This window comes from Oncorhynchus mykiss, chromosome 15 (assembly GCF_013265735.2).
Source record: "Oncorhynchus mykiss isolate Arlee chromosome 15, USDA_OmykA_1.1, whole genome shotgun sequence".
NCBI lineage: Eukaryota > Metazoa > Chordata > Actinopteri > Salmoniformes > Salmonidae > Oncorhynchus > Oncorhynchus mykiss.
Genome location: NC_048579.1, coordinates 1044326 through 1060548, shown reverse-complemented (window position 1 = coordinate 1060548; position 16223 = coordinate 1044326). Strand labels below are relative to the sequence as shown.

The 16223-nt window shown below is 45.7% G+C and overlaps 1 protein-coding gene and 1 pseudogene across 2 annotated transcripts in view; one reads left to right on the top strand and one right to left on the bottom strand.

Annotated features, from left to right (window-relative positions):
• Window positions 1-5586, top strand: part of hhatlb (hedgehog acyltransferase like, b) — a 46060-nt gene extending 40474 nt beyond the window's left edge. The window contains exon 12 of one of the 2 annotated variants that reach the window (XM_036945627.1): window positions 5047-5586. In XM_036945627.1, coding sequence (XP_036801522.1) covers window positions 5047-5252 — 206 coding nt within the window. In that variant the 3' untranslated portion in view covers window positions 5253-5586. Of the gene's footprint in view, window positions 1-2649; window positions 2859-5046 lie in introns of those variants that run through there. The other variant, XM_036945628.1, reaches the window with a different exon arrangement.
• Window positions 2806-4001, bottom strand: LOC110490871 (annotated as a pseudogene).
• Window positions 5587-16223: the final 10637 nt, after the last annotated feature.

Here is a 16223-nt window from a genome sequence, read left to right as displayed (position 1 = left end):
GAGTTCACTAAGCTGGTTGCCAGGAGACTGCTGCTTAAAGGTAACAGTTAGATTTCCCCTCAACAGCCTGGAGTTCACTAAGATGGTTGCCAGGAGACTTCTGCTTAAAGGTAACAGATTAGATTTCCCCTCAACAGCCTGGAGTTAATTAAGCTGGTCGCCAGGAGACTGCTGCTTAAAGGTAACAGTTAGATTTCCCCTCAACAGCCTGGAGTTCACTAAGCTGGTTAACAGGAGACTGCTGCTTAAAGGCAACAGTTAGATTTCCCCTCAACAGCCTGGAGTTCACTAAGATGGTTGCCAGGAGACTGCTGCTTAAAAGTAACAGTTAGATTTCCCCTCAACAGCCTGGAGTTCATTAAGCTGGTCGCCAGGAGACTGCTGCTTAAAGGTAACAGATAGTTAGATTTCCCCTCAACAGCCTGGAGTTCACTAAGCTGGTCGCCAGGAGACTGCTGCTTAAAGGTAACAGATAGTTAGATTTCCCCTCAACAGCCTGGAGTTCACTAAGCTGGTCGCCAGGAGACTGCTGCTTAAAGGTAACAGTTAGATTTCCCCTCAACAGCCTGGAGTTCACTAAGCTGGTCGCCAGGAGACTGCTGCTTAAAGGTAACAGTTAGATTTCCCCTCAACAACCTGGAGTTCACTAAGCTGGTTGCCAGGAGACTGCTGCTTAAAGGTAACAGTTAGATTTCCCCTCAACAGCCTGGAGTTAATTAAGCTGGTCGCCAGGAGACTGCTGCTTAAAGGTAACAGTTAGATTTCCCCTCAACAGCCTGGAGTTCACTAAGCTGGTTAACAGGAGACTGCTGCTTAAAGGTAACAGTTAGATTTCCCCTCAACAGCCTGGAGTTCACTAAGCTGGTCGCCAGGAGACTGCTGCTTAAAGGTAACAGTTAGATTTCCCCTCAACAGCCTGGAGTTCACTAAGCTGGTTGCCAGGAGACTGCTGCTTAAAGGTAACAGCTAGATTTCCCCTCAACAGCCTGGAGTTAATTAAGCTGGTCGCTAGGAGACTGCTGCTTAAAGGTAACAGTTAGATTTCCCCTCAACAGCCTGGAGTTCACTAAGCTGGTTGCCAGGAGACTGCTGCTTAAAGGTAACAGTTAGATTTCCCCTCAACAGCCTGGAGTTCATTAAGCTGGTCGCCAGGAGACTGCTGCTTAAAGGTAACAGATAGTTAGATTTCCCCTCAACAGCCTGGAGTTCACTAAGCTGGTCGCCAGGAGACTGCTGCTTAAAGGTAACAGATAGTTAGATTTCCCCTCAACAGCCTGGAGTTCACTAAGCTGGTCGCCAGGAGACTGCTGCTTAAAGGTAACAGTTAGATTTCCCCTCAACAGCCTGGAGTTCACTAAGCTGGTCGCCAGGAGACTGCTGCTTAAAGGTAACAGTTAGATTTCCCCTCAACAACCTGGAGTTCACTAAGCTGGTTAACAGGAGACTGCTGCTTAAAGGTAACCGTTAGATTTCCCCTCAACAGCCTGGAGTTCACTAAGCTGGTCGCCAGGAGACTGCTGCTTAAAGGTAACAGTTAGATTTCCCCTCAACAGCCTGGAGTTCACTAAGCTGGTTGCCAGGAGACTGCTGCTTAAAGGTAACAGCTAGATTTCCCCTCAACAGCCTGGAGTTAATTAAGCTGGTCGCCAGGAGACTGCTGCTTAAAGGTAACAGTTAGATTTCGCCTCAACAGCCTGGAGTTCACTAAGCTGGTTGCCAGGAGACTGCTGCTTAAAGGTAACAGTTAGATTTCCCCTCAACAGCCTGGAGTTCACTAAGATGGTTGCCAGGAGACTGCTGCTTAAAAGTAACAGTTAGATTTCCCCTCAACAGCCTGGAGTTCATTAAGCTGGTCGTCAGGAGACTGCTGCTTAAAGGTAACAGATAGTTAGATTTCCCCTCAACAGCCTGGAGTTCACTAAGCTGGTCGCCAGGAGACTGCTGCTTAAAGGTAACAGTTAGATTTCCCCTCAACAGCCTGGAGTTCACTAAGCTGGTTGCCAGGAGACTGCTGCTTAAAGGTAACAGTTAGATTTCCCCTCAACAGCCTGGAGTTCACTAAGCTGGTTGCCAGGAGACTGCTGCTTAAAGGTAACAGTTAGATTTCCCCTCAAAAGCCTGGAGTTCACTAAGCTGGTCGCCAGGAGACTGCTGCTTAAAGGTAACAGTTAGATTTCCCCTCAACAGCCTGGAGTTCACTAAGCTGGTTAACAGGAGACTGCTGCTTAAAGGTAACACTTAGATTTCCCCTCAACAGCCTGGAGTTCACTAAGCTGGTCGCCAGGAGACTGCTGCTTAAAGGTAACAGTTAGATTTCCCCTCAACAGCCTGGAGTTCATTAAGCTGGTCGCCAGGAGACTGCTGCTTAAAGGTAACAGTTAGATTTCCCCTCAACAGCCTGGAGTTCACTAAGCTGGTTGCCAGGAGACTGCTGCTTAAAGGTAACAGTTAGATTTCCTTCTGACCTGTCTCTTGATCTCGATGTTGAAGAACGTCAATGCTCATACTGAACATGATATCGAACAACTGTTTTGGTTTTGGTACTGGCATACTATGATCACACTATATGTTTCTATGTTATATAGTAACTAGACCTAGTATTTCCTTGAGTAACAGTAGACACACTATGACTGACTCCTCCGCCTCCAGGCTTCCCCATCACCACCATCACTGTGATGATAACTAGTATGTTAATGTATATACAGTTATTAGACTATGTTGACTTGTTCCTCCCCCTCCAGGCTTCCCCATCACCACCATCACTGTGATGATAACTAGTATGTTAATGTATATATAGTTATTAGACTATGTTGACTTGTTCCTCCCCCTCCAGGCTTCCCCATCACCAATCATGTCCTGTGCCCCCCAGTTGGGGGTGATAGGAGGGCAGTTGATGACTGGGTAGACGGTGTTTCCTGACATCACTGGACCAAGGCCGTTGCTTCTGCCCGCCACAGCCACAAACACAGTTGGTACTCCGTCACCTTCATATTCAGCTTTGATGCGGAGAGTTTCATCTGGTCCTTTGTGTGCTGAGGTGACTCTGAGGTCACAGGGGATTCCGTAGGAGCCACAGGCCTTCCTGATCTTCGCACAGTGGGCCGTGTCAGAGATGGAGCCCATCAGAACCACCACTCTGCCACTGGCCTGGGGCTGCAGCAGCCGCTTCACGCTTTCAGAGACCCACTCAAAGTTCCTCTTCACCATCTGCATAGCTTCAGGAGTCACCTCCTTCAGGTCCCGGTACATTTGTCTTTCTGCTGACTCCGATCTCCCGCTGGCCACAGCCTCCAGGAGTCATTGTCAATCACGTCAGCAAGCACTATCTCTTTAGTGCTCACATTCACACCAAACTCAATCTTCATGTCCACAAGGGTGCAGTTCTGGGTGGCCCAGGCCCTCTCCAGGACCTCAAAGATGGCCACAGTGCTGCGGTTCATAATGTCCACCTCACAGCGGCCAATGGTGATCCCAGCCAGAGATAACTTAGTCTCCAGCAGCTGCTCCTCTGACCATTGAGGGTCATTGTTGGCATCGTCCTTGAAGAACATTTCCATTTTCAGAGGGTAGAACCTGTAGCCCTCCTTGACCCCTGGGTTCCTCTTGAGAAAGGATCCGGTGGCCACCCTCCGACAGACCCACTCGATTGGTATCATCTCACAGCGGGCCGCCACGAACGCCTTCTCCGACTGCTGCCTCACAAAAGCTGCCTTAATGCCGGCCTCCTGCAGCAACTTGAAAACACAGCTCGTGGTTTTGTTTGCTATCGCGGCCTTGCCCTCCATCTGGTCCTTCCTCGCTGCATTCCCTGCTGTGATTTGGTCCTTCGACTGGACCAAAATATGGCCTGGCTCATCCGCGAGTTCGAAAATCTGCTTGGTCTTTCCCTCGTTTAGTTTCTGTCCCAGTTTCAGCTCTGATGGAGACGCCATGTTGGAAGACGATCTGCAACCCCGCAACCCGTAGAAAAGTCAGCACAGAATATGATATATAATTATTATGATATAGTTTAGTGTTATTAGTGTCCCATGTTGACTTGTTCCTCCCCCTCCAGGCTTCCCATCACCACCATCATTGTGTTGATAACTAGTATGTTGCTTGATATATAGATATTATGATATAGTTATTAGTGTCCCTGGCTGACTTGTTCCTCCTCCTCCAAGCTTCCCATCACCACCATCACTGTGTTGATAACTAGTATGTTACTTGATATTTTGTTATTATGATATAGTTATTAGTGTTATTAGTGTCCCTGGTTGACTTCTTCCTTCCCCTCCAGGCTTCCCATCACCACCATCACTGTGTTGATAACTAGTATGTTACTTGATATTTTGTTATTATTATATAGTTATTAGTGTCCCGTGTTGACTTGTTCCTCCCCCTCCAGGCTTCCCATCACCACCATCACTGTGTTGATAACTAGTATGTTACTTGATATTTTGTTATTATGATATAGTTATTAGTGTCCCATGTTGACTTGTTCCTCCCCCTCCAGGCTTCCCATCACCACCATCACTGTGTTGATAACTAGTATGTTACTTGATATATAGTTAGTATGATATAGTTATTAGTGTCCCATGTTGACTTGTTCCTCCCCCTCCAGGCTTCCCCATCACCACCATCACTGTGTTGATAACTAGTATGTTACTTGATATATAGTTATTATGATATAGTTATTAGTGTCCCGTGTTGACTTGTTCCTCCCCCTCCAGGCTTCCCATCACCACCATCACTGTGTTGATAACTATTATGTTACCTGATATTTTGTTATTATGATATAGTTATTAGTGTCCCATGTTGACATGTTCCTCCCCCTCCAGGATTCCCCATCACCACCATCACTGTGTTGATAACTAGTATGTTACTTGATATTTTGTTATTATGATATAGTTATTAGTGTTATTAGTGTCCCATGTTGACTTGTTCCTCCACCTCCAGGCTTCCCATCACCACCATCACTGTGTTGATAACTAGTATGTTACTTGATATATAGTTATTATGATATAGTTATTAGTGTCCAATGTTGACTTGTTCCTCCCCCTCCAGGCTTCCCCATCACCACCATCACTGTCTTCATAGTGACCTATTGTCTTGTCCAGCTCATCAAGGAGAGAGAGAGAAGACAGGCTCTGATCGATGACCCCGACCCCATCCCTCCCCCCGCCCCCGTCCCTCCCCCCGCCCCCACAACAGTCACATCCACAGCCCCCATTCAGCCGGTGGTGGACCCCAGCAAGGAGAAAGCAGAGTAGTGATTGGAGGGTGACATTGTCTGTCAAAGTCCCAAATGTCTTTATGAGTCATGGTTTCCTCTGTGTCATCATGGAGATGGTGAGGCTACAGTTAATCGACCAGGTATATTTAGAAGTTCTTCATAGCAATAAAATCTATTGAGCAGCAATATCTATCTACTGTAATATCGACAAAGAGCAATATCTAAGAATTCTACTCAGTCTACTGCCAAAAACACGTTGAGAGTGCTGTCATCAATATAGATTTTCTACAATGTTTTAATCAGAAGTTGTTTCATTGCTAATCATGTAAAACTGCCTTTATTGTAATTAAATCCTCTAAGTGATGCTAAAAGATGTGGTTTTAACTAAGATACACACCTCTGGGTTTAACTAAGATACACACCTCTGGTTTTAACTAAGATACACACCTCTGGTTTTAACTAAGATACACACCTCTGGTTTTAACTAAGATACACACCTCTGGTTTTAACTAAGATACACACCTCTGGTTTTAACTAAGATACACACCTCTGGTTTTAACTAAGATCCACACCTCTGGTTTTAACTAAGATACACACCTCTGGTTTTAACTAAGATACACACCTCTGGTTTTAACTAAGATACACACCTCTGGTTTTAACTAAGATACACACCTCTGGGAGTCTTATGGTTTTAACTAAGATACACACCTCTGGTTTTAACTAAGATACACACCTCTGGTTTTAACTAAGATACACACCTCTGGTTTTAACTAAGATACACACCTCTGGTTTTAACTAAGATACACACCTCTGGGCGATGTGGTTTTAACTAAGATACACACCTCTGGTTTTAACTAAGATACACACCTCTGGGTTTAACTAAGATACACACCTCTGGGTTTAACTAAGATACACACCTCTGGTTTTAACTAAGATACACACCTCTGGTTTTAACTAAGATACACACCTCTGGTTTTAACTAAGATACACACCTCTGGTTTTAACTAAGATACACACCTCTGGTTTTAACTAAGATACACACCTCTGGTTTTAACTAAGATACACACCTCTGGTTTTAACTAAGATACACACCTCTGGTTTTAACTAAGATACACACCTCTGGTTTTAACTAAGATACACACCTCTGGTTTTAACTAAGATACACACCTCTGGTTTTAACTAAGATACACACCTCTGGTTTTAACTAAGATACACACCTCTGGTTTTAACTAAGATACACACCTCTGGTTTTAACTAAGATACACACCTCTGGTTTTAACTAAGATACACACCTCTGGTTTTAACTAAGATACACACCTCTGGTTTTAACTAAGATACACACCTCTGGTTTTAACTAAGATACACACCTCTGGTTTTAACTAAGATACACACCTCTGGTTTTAACTAAGATACACACCTCTGGTTTTAACTAAGATACACACCTCTGGTTTTAACTAAGATACACACCTCTGGTTTTAACTAAGATACACACCTCTGGATTTAACTAAGATCCACACCTCTGGGAGTCTTATGGTTTTAACTAAGATACACACCCCTGGTTTTAACTAAGATACACACCTCTGGTTTTAACTAAGATACACACCTCTGGTTTTAACTAAGATACACACCTCTGGTTTTAACTAAGATACACACCTCTGGTTTTAACTAAGATACACACCTCTGGTTTTAACTAAGATACACACCTCTGGGTTTAACTAAGATACACACCTCTGGTTTTAACTAAGATACACACCTCTGGTTTTAACTAAGATACACACCTCTGGTTTTAACTAAGATACACACCTCTGGTTTTAACTAAGATACACACCTCTGGTTTTAACTAAGATACACACCTCTGGTTTTAACAAAGATCCACACCTCTGGTTTTAACTAAGATACACACCTCTGGTTTTAACTAAGATACACACCTCTGGTTTTAACTAAGATACACACCTCTGGTTTTAACTAAGATACACACCTCTGGTTTTAACTAAGATACACACCTCTGGTTTTAACTAAGATCCACACCTCTGGTTTTAACTAAGATACACACCTCTGGGTTTAACTAAGATACACACCTCTGGTTTTAACTAAGATACACACCTCTGGTTTTAACTAAGATCCACACCTCTGGGATTCTTATGGTTTTAACTAAGATACACACCTCTGGGAGTCTTATGGTTTTAACTAAGATACACACCTCTGGTTTTAACTAAGATACACACCTCTGGTTTTAACTAAGATACACACCTCTGGTTTTAACTAAGATACACACCTCTGGTTTTAACTAAGATACACACCTCTGGTTTTAACTAAGATACACACCTCTGGTTTTAACTAAGATACACACCTCTGGGAGTCTTATGGTTTTAACTAAGATCCACACCTCTGGTTTTAACTAAGATACACACCTCTGGTTTTAACTAAGATACACACCTCTGGGAGTCTTATGGTTTTAACTAAGATACACACCTCTGGGAGATGTGGTTTTAACAGAGGATATAATAGAAATGGCTTAAACTCTGATGTTGCTCAGACACTCCTTTCCTGTCAAATGTACTGTACATCCAAATATAATATATTGATTTACTGATACGTGACTGCAACTTTTTGTCTCTTTTACTTCATTCTCATTTAAAGAATGTGACCATGATGCTGTAACTCAGAAAACTCTTTGAGAAAGACGAGAGAGAAGAGAGAGAAAGAACGAGACAGAGAAAGAATGAGAGAGACCGTGAGAGAGTCAGAGAGAGAGTGTGAGGGAGAAAGAGAGACAATGAGAGAGACCATGAGAAACAGAGAGACAGTGTGAGGGAGAAAGAGAGACAATGAGAGAGACCATGAGAAACAGAGAGACAGTGTGAGGGAGAAAGAGAGACAATGAGAGAGACCATGAGAGTCAGAGAGACAGTGTGAGGGAGAAAGAGAGACAATGAGAGAGACCATGAGAAACAGAGAGACAGTGTGAGGGAGAAAGAGAGACAATGAGAGAGACCATGAGAAACAGAGAGACAGTGTGAGGGAGAAAGAGAGACAATGAGAGAGACCATGAGAGTCAGAGAGACAGTGTGAGGGAGAAAGAGAGACAATGAGAGAGACCATGAGAAACAGAGAGACAGTGTGAGGGAGAAAGAGAGACAATGAGAGAGACCATGAGAAACAGAGAGACAGTGTGAGGGAGAAAGAGAGACAATGAGAGAGACTGTGAGAGTCAGAGAGACAGTGTGAGGGACAAAGAGACACAATGAGAGAGACTGTGAGAGTCAAAGAGACAGTGTGAGGGAGAAAGATAGACAATGAGAGAGACCGTGAGAAACAGAGAGACAGTATGAGGAAGAAAGAGAGACAATGAGAGAGACCGTGAGAGTCAGAGAGACAGTGTGAGGGAGAAAGAGAGACAATGAGAGAGACTGTGAGAAACAGAGAGACAGTGTGAGGGAGAAAGAGAGACAATGAGAGAGACCATGAGAAACAGAGAGACAGTGTGAGGGAGAAAGAGAGACAATGAGAGAGACTGTGAGAGTCAGAGAGACAGTGTGAGGGAGAAAGAGAGACAATGAGAGAGACCATGAGAGTCAGAGAGACAGTGTGAGGGAGAAAGATAGACAATGAGAGATACCGTGAGAAACAGAGAGACAGTATGAGGAAGAAAGAGAGACAAGGAGAGAGACCATGAGAGTCAGAGAGACAGTGTGAGGGAGAAAGAGAGACAATGAGAGAGACCGTGAGAAACAGAGAGACAGTGTGAGGGAGAAAGAGAGACAATGAGAGAGACCATGAGAGTCAGAGAGACAGTGTGAGGGAGAAAGAGAGACAATGAGAGAGACCATGAGAGTCGGAGAGACAGTGTGAGGGAGAAAGAGACACAATGAGAGAGACCGTGAGAGTCAAAGAGACAGTGTGAGGGAGAAAGATAGACAATGAGAGATACCGTGAGAAACAGAGAGACAGTATGAGGAAGAAAGAGAGACAAGGAGAGAGACCGTGAGAGTCAGAGAGACAGTGTGAGGGAGAAAGAGAGACAATGAGAGAGACCGTGAGAAACAGAGAGACAGTGTGAGGGAGAAAGAGAGACAATGAGAGAGACCATGAGAAACAGAGAGACAGTGTGAGGGAGAAAGAGAGACAATGAGAGAGACTGTGAGAGTCAGAGAGACAGTGTGAGGGAGAAAGAGAGACAATGAGAGAGACCATGAGAGTCAGAGAGACAGTGTGAGGGAGAAAGAGAGACAATGAGAGAGACCATGAGAGTCGGAGAGACAGTGTGAGGGAGAAAGAGAGACAATGAGAGAGACCATGAGAAAAAGAGACAGTGTGAGGGAGAAAGAGAGACAATGAGAGAGACCATGAGAAACAGAGAGACAGTGTGAGGGAGAAAGAGAGACAATGAGAGAGACCATGAGAAACAGAGAGACAGTGTGAGGGAGAAAGAGAGACAATGAGAGAGACCATGAGAGTCAGAGAGACAGTGTGAGGGAGAAAGAGAGACAATGAGAGAGACCATGAGAGTCAGAGAGACAGTGTGAGGGAGAAAGAGAGACAATGAGAGAGACCATGAGAAACAGAGAGACAGTATGAGGAAGAAAGAGAGACAAGGAGAGAGACCGTGAGAGTCAGAGAGACAGTGTGAGGGAGAAAGAGAGACAATGAGAGAGACCGTGAGAAACAGAGAGACAGTGTGAGGGAGAAAGAGAGACAATGAGAGAGACCATGAGAGTCAGAGAGACAGTGTGAGGGAGAAAGAGAGACAATGAGAGAGACCATGAGAGTCGGAGAGACAGTGTGAGGGAGAAAGAGAGACAATGAGAGAGACCGTGAGAGTCAGAGAGACAGTGTGAGGGAGAAAGATAGACAATGAGAGAGACCGTGAGAGTCAGAGAGACAGTGTGAGGGAGAAAGAGAGACAATGAGAGAGACCGTGAGAAACATAGAGACAGTGTGAGGGAGAAAGAGAGACAATGAGAGAGACCATGAGAGTCAGAGAGACAGTGTGAGGGAGAAAGAGAGACAATGAGAGAGACCATGAGAGTCGGAGAGACAGTGTGAGGGAGAAAGAGAGACAATGAGAGAGACCGTGAGAGTCAGAGAGACAGTGTGAGGGAGAAAGATAGACAATGAGAGATACCGTGAGAAACAGAGAGACAGTATGAGGAAGAAAGAGAGACAAGGAGAGAGACCGTGAGAGTCAGAGAGACAGTGTGAGGGAGAAAGAGAGACAATGAGAGAGACCGTGAGAAACAGAGAGACAGTGTGAGGGAGAAAGAGAGACAATGAGAGAGACCATGAGAAACAGAGAGACAGTGTGAGGGAGAAAGAGAGACAATGAGAGAGACTGTGAGAGTCAGAGAGACAGTGTGAGGGAGAAAGAGAGACAATGAGAGAGACCATGAGAGTCAGAGAGACAGTGTGAGGGAGAAAGAGAGACAATGAGAGAGACCATGAGAGTCGGAGAGACAGTGTGAGGGAGAAAGAGAGACAATGAGAGAGACCATGAGAAAAAGAGACAGTGTGAGGGAGAAAGAGAGACAATGAGAGAGACCATGAGAAACAGAGAGACAGTGTGAGGGAGAAAGAGAGACAATGAGAGAGACCATGAGAAACAGAGAGACAGTGTGAGGGAGAAAGAGAGACAATGAGAGAGACCATGAGAGTCAGAGAGACAGTGTGAGGGAGAAAGAGAGACAATGAGAGAGACCATGAGAGTCAGAGAGACAGTGTGAGGGAGAAAGAGAGACAATGAGAGAGACCATGAGAAACAGAGAGACAGTATGAGGAAGAAAGAGAGACAAGGAGAGAGACCGTGAGAGTCAGAGAGACAGTGTGAGGGAGAAAGAGAGACAATGAGAGAGACCGTGAGAAACAGAGAGACAGTGTGAGGGAGAAAGAGAGACAATGAGAGAGACCATGAGAGTCAGAGAGACAGTGTGAGGGAGAAAGAGAGACAATGAGAGAGACCATGAGAGTCGGAGAGACAGTGTGAGGGAGAAAGAGAGACAATGAGAGAGACCGTGAGAGTCAGAGAGACAGTGTGAGGGAGAAAGATAGACAATGAGAGAGACCGTGAGAGTCAGAGAGACAGTGTGAGGGAGAAAGAGAGACAATGAGAGAGACCGTGAGAAACATAGAGACAGTGTGAGGGAGAAAGAGAGACAACGAGAGAGACCATGAGAAACAGAGAGACAGTGTGAGGGAGAAAGAGAGACAATGAGAGAGACCATGAGAAACAGAGAGACAGTGTGAGGGAGAAAGAGAGACAATGAGAGAGACCATGAGAAACAGAGAGACAGTGTGAGGGAGAAAGAGAGACAATGAGAGAGACCATGAGAGTCAGAGAGACAGTGTGAGGGAGAAAGAGAGACAATGAGAGAGACCATGAGAAACAGAGAGACAGTGTGAGGGAGAAAGAGAGACAATGAGAGAGACCATGAGAAACGGAGAGACAGTGTGAGGGAGAAAGAGAGACAATGAGAAAGACCATGAGAAACAGAGAGACAGTGTGAGGGAGAAAGAGAGACAATGAGAGAGACCGTGAGAGTCAGAGAGACAGTGTGAGGGAGAAAGAGAGACAATGAGAGAGACCGTGAGAGTCAAAGAGACAGTGTGAGGGAGAAAGAGAGACAATGAGAGAGACCATGAGAGTCAGAGAGACACTGTGAGGGAGAAAGATTGACAATGAGAGAGACCGTGAGAGTCAGAGAGACAGTGTGAGGGAGAAAGTGAGACAATGAGAGAGACCGTGAGAGTCAGAGAGACAGTGTGAGGGAGAAAGAGAGACAATGAGAGAGACCATGAGAAACAGAGATACAGTGTGAGGGAGAAAGATTGACAATGAGAGAGACCGTGAGAGTCAAAGAGACAGTGTGAGGGAGAAAGTGAGACAATGAGAGAGACCGTGAGAGTCAGAGAGACAGTGTGAGGGAGAAAGAGAGACAATGAGAGAGACCGTGAGAGTCAGAGAGACAGTGTGAGGGAGAAAGATAGACAATGAGAGAGACCGTGAGAGTGAGAGAGACAGTGTGAGGGAGAAAGAGAGACAATGAGAGAGACCGTGAGAGTCAGAGATACAGTGTGAGGGAGAAAGAGAGAGAGACCATGAGAGTCAGAGAGACAGTGTGAGGGAGAAAGATAGACAATGAGAGAGACCGTGAGAGTCAGAGAGACAGTGTGAGGGAGAAAGAGAGACAATGAGAGAGACCATGAGAGTCGGAGAGACAGTTTGAGGGAGAAAGAGAGACAATGAGAGAGACCATGAGAAACGGAGAGACAGTGTGAAGGAGAAAGAGAGACAATGAGAGAGACCGTGAGAGTCAGAGAGACAGTGTGAGGGAGAAAGAGAGACAATGAGAGAGACCCTGAGAGTCAAAGAGACAGTGTGAGGGAGAAAGAGAGACAATGAGAGAGACCATGAGAGTCAGAGAGACAGTGTGAGGGAGAAAGATAGACAATGAGAGAGACCGTGAGAGTCAGAGAGACAGTGTGAGGGAGAAAGAGAGACAATGAGAGAGACCGTGAGAGTCAGAGATACAGTGTGAGGGAGAAAGAGAGAGAGACCATGAGAGTCAGAGAGACAGTGTGAGGGAGAAAGATAGACAATGAGAGAGACCGTGAGAGTCAGAGAGACAGTGTGAGGGAGAAAGATAGACAATGAGAGAGACCGTGAGAGTCAGAGAGACAGTGTGAGGGAGAAAGAGAGACAATGAGAGAGACTGTGAGAGTCAGAGAGACAGTGTGAGGGAGAAAGTTAGACAATGAGAGAGACCGTGAGAGTCAGAGAGACAGTGTGAGGGAGAAAGAGAGACAATGAGAGAGACCGTGAGAGTCAGAGAGACAGTGTGAGGGAGAAAGAGAGACAATGAGAGAGACCGTGAGAGTCAGAGAGACAGTGTGAGGGAGAAAGAGAGACAATGAGAGAGACCGTGAGAGTCAGAGAGACAGTGTGAGGGAGAAAGAGAGACAATGAGAGAGACCGTGAGAGTCAGAGAGACAGTGTGAGGGAGGAAGAGAGACAATGAGAGAGACCGTGAGAGTCAGAGATACAGTGTGAGGGAGAAAGAGAGAGAGACCATGAGAGTCAGAGAGACAGTGTGAGGGAGAAAGAGAGACAATGAGAGAGACCATGAGAAACAGAGAGACAGTGTGAGGGAGAAAGAGAGACAATGAGAGAGACCATGAGAAACGGAGAGACAGTGTGAGGGAGAAAGAGAGACAATGAGAGAGACCATGACAAACAGAGAGACAGTGTGAGGGAGAAAGAGAGACAATGAGAGAGACCGTGAGAGTCAAAGAGACAGTGTGAGGGAGAAAGAGAGACAATGAGAGAGACCATGAGAGTCAGAGAGACAGTGTGAGGGATAAAGATAGACAATGAGAGAGACCGTGAGAGTCAGAGAGACAGTGTGAGGGAGAAAGAGAGACAATGAGAGAGACCGTGAGAGTCAGAGAGACAGTGTGAGGGAGAAAGAGAGACAATGAGAGAGACCGTGAGAGTCAGAGAGACAGTGTGAGGGAGAAAGATAGACAATGAGAGAGACCGTGAGAGTCAGAGAGACAGTGTGAGGGAGAAAGAGAGACAATGAGAGAGACCGTGAGAGTCAGAGAGACAGTGTGAGGGAGAAAGAGAGACAATGAGAGAGACCGTGAGAGTCAGAGAGACAGTGTGAGGGAGAAAGAGAGACAATGAGAGAGACCGTGAGAGTCAGAGAGACAGTGTGAGGGAGAAAGAGAGACAATGAGAGAGGCCGTGAGAGTCAGAGAGACAGTGTGAGGGAGAAAGAGAGACAATGAGAGAGACCGTGAGAGTCAGAGATACAGTGTGAGGGAGAAAGAGAGAGAGACCATGAGAGTCAGAGAGACAGTGTGAGGGAGAAAGAGAGACAATGAGAGAGACCATGAGAAACAGAGAGACAGTGTGAGGGAGAAAGAGAGACAATGAGAGAGACCATGAGAAACGGAGAGACAGTGTGAGGGAGAAAGAGAGACAATGAGAGAGACCATGACAAACAGAGAGACAGTGTGAGGGAGAAAGAGAGACAATGAGAGAGACCGTGAGAGTCAAAGAGACAGTGTGAGGGAGAAAGAGAGACAATGAGAGAGACCATGAGAGTCAGAGAGACAGTGTGAGGGAGAAAGATAGACAATGAGAGAGACCGTGAGAGTCAGAGAGACAGTGTGAGGGAGAAAGAGAGACAATGAGAGAGACCGTGAGAGTCAGAGAGACAGTGTGAGGGAGAAAGAGAGACAATGAGAGAGACCGTGAGAGTCAGAGAGACAGTGTGAGGGAGAAAGATAGACAATGAGAGAGACCGTGAGAGTCAGAGAGACAGTGTGAGGGAGAAAGAGAGACAATGAGAGAGACCGTGAGAGTCAGAGAGACAGTGTGAGGGAGAAAGAGAGAGAGACCATGAGAGTCAGAGAGACAGTGTGAGGGAGAAAGAGAGACAATGAGAGAGACCGTGAGAGTCAGAGAGACAGTGTGAGGGAGAAAGAGAGACAATGAGAGAGACCGTGAGAGTCAGAGAGACAGTGTGAGGGAGAAAGAGAGACAATGAGAGAGACCGTGAGAGTCAGAGAGACAGTGTGAGGGAGAAAGAGAGACAATGAGAGAGACCGTGAGAGTCAGAGAGACAGTGTGAGGGAGAAAGAGAGAGAGACCATGAGAGTCAGAGAGACAGTGTGAGGGAGAAAGATAGACAATGAGAGAGACCATGAGAGTCAGAGAGACAGTGTGAGGGAGAAAGAGAGACAATGAGAGAGACCGTGAGAGTCAGAGAGACAGTGTGAGGGAGAAAGAGAGACAATGAGAGAGACCGTGAGAGTCAGAGAGACAGTGTGAGGGAGAAAGAGAGACAATGAGAGAGACCATGAGAGTCAGAGAGACAGTGTGAGGGAGAAAGAGAGACAATGAGAGAGACCGTGAGAGTCAGAGAGACAGTGTGAGGGAGAAAGAGAGACAATGAGAGAGACGGTGAGAAACAGAGAGACAGTGTGAGGGACAATGAGAGAGACCATGAGAAACAGAGAGACAGAGAGAGAGAATGTGAGGGAGAAAGAGAGACAATGAGAGAGACCATGAGAAACAGAGAGACAGAGAGACAGAGAGTCAGAGAGACAGTGAGAGAGACCGTGAGAGAGTCAGAGAGACAGTGAGAGAGACCCTGAGAAACAGAGAGACAGAGAGAAAGAGGCTTAATAAGCACTATAAATATGACTGAGTCACTGTAGTAGATCCTGCGTCTGACACAGAGTCCACTCTTACACCCTCTAATATGGAGAATGACCTCAATCTCAATACTCTCACTGGCGTGGCCCACACCCCCCACAGACTCCGCAAGGCGGGGGACCCAGGAGCCCCAATACCCCCGTCTGACAGCAAGTTCTCCGTAGCCGTTGACTAAGTCTTGTACGAGATTAAGTGTGTTGTTAAGGTCCCACTCAATGATGAGCACAAAACTTCATAGGAATCCTCAGACTGAGCGATGAATTAATCACTGCCAGCTCATAATCCATTGAAGTCCTCCTCATGGGTCAGGAGTCCGTAAAAACAGGAAAACAAAATGCAACAAAATTCGATGTAACCCTGACTTAATCTACACTACCGGTCAAAAGTTTTAGAACACTTACTCATTCAAGGGTTTTTCTTTATTTGTACTATTTTCTACATCGTGGAATAATTTAATTTTTGCAGGAATCAGGAGGATAGAATTAAGGTCAGATTTGCCAAATGGAGGGCGAGGGAGAGCTTTGTATGTGTCTCTGTGTGTGGAGTAAAGGTTGCCCAGAGTTCTGTTCCCTCTGGTTGCACATTTAACATGCTGATAGAAATTTGGTGAAATGGATTTAAGTTTCCCTGCATTAAAGTCCCCGGCTACTAGGAGCACCCGCCTCTGGGTGAGTGTTTTCTTGTTTGCTTATGGCAGAATACAGCTCATTGAATGCTGTCTTCGTGCCAAGAAACACAAATAAACAAACAAAAAAACACAATCAGTTGGGGACACATAAAACGTCTTCC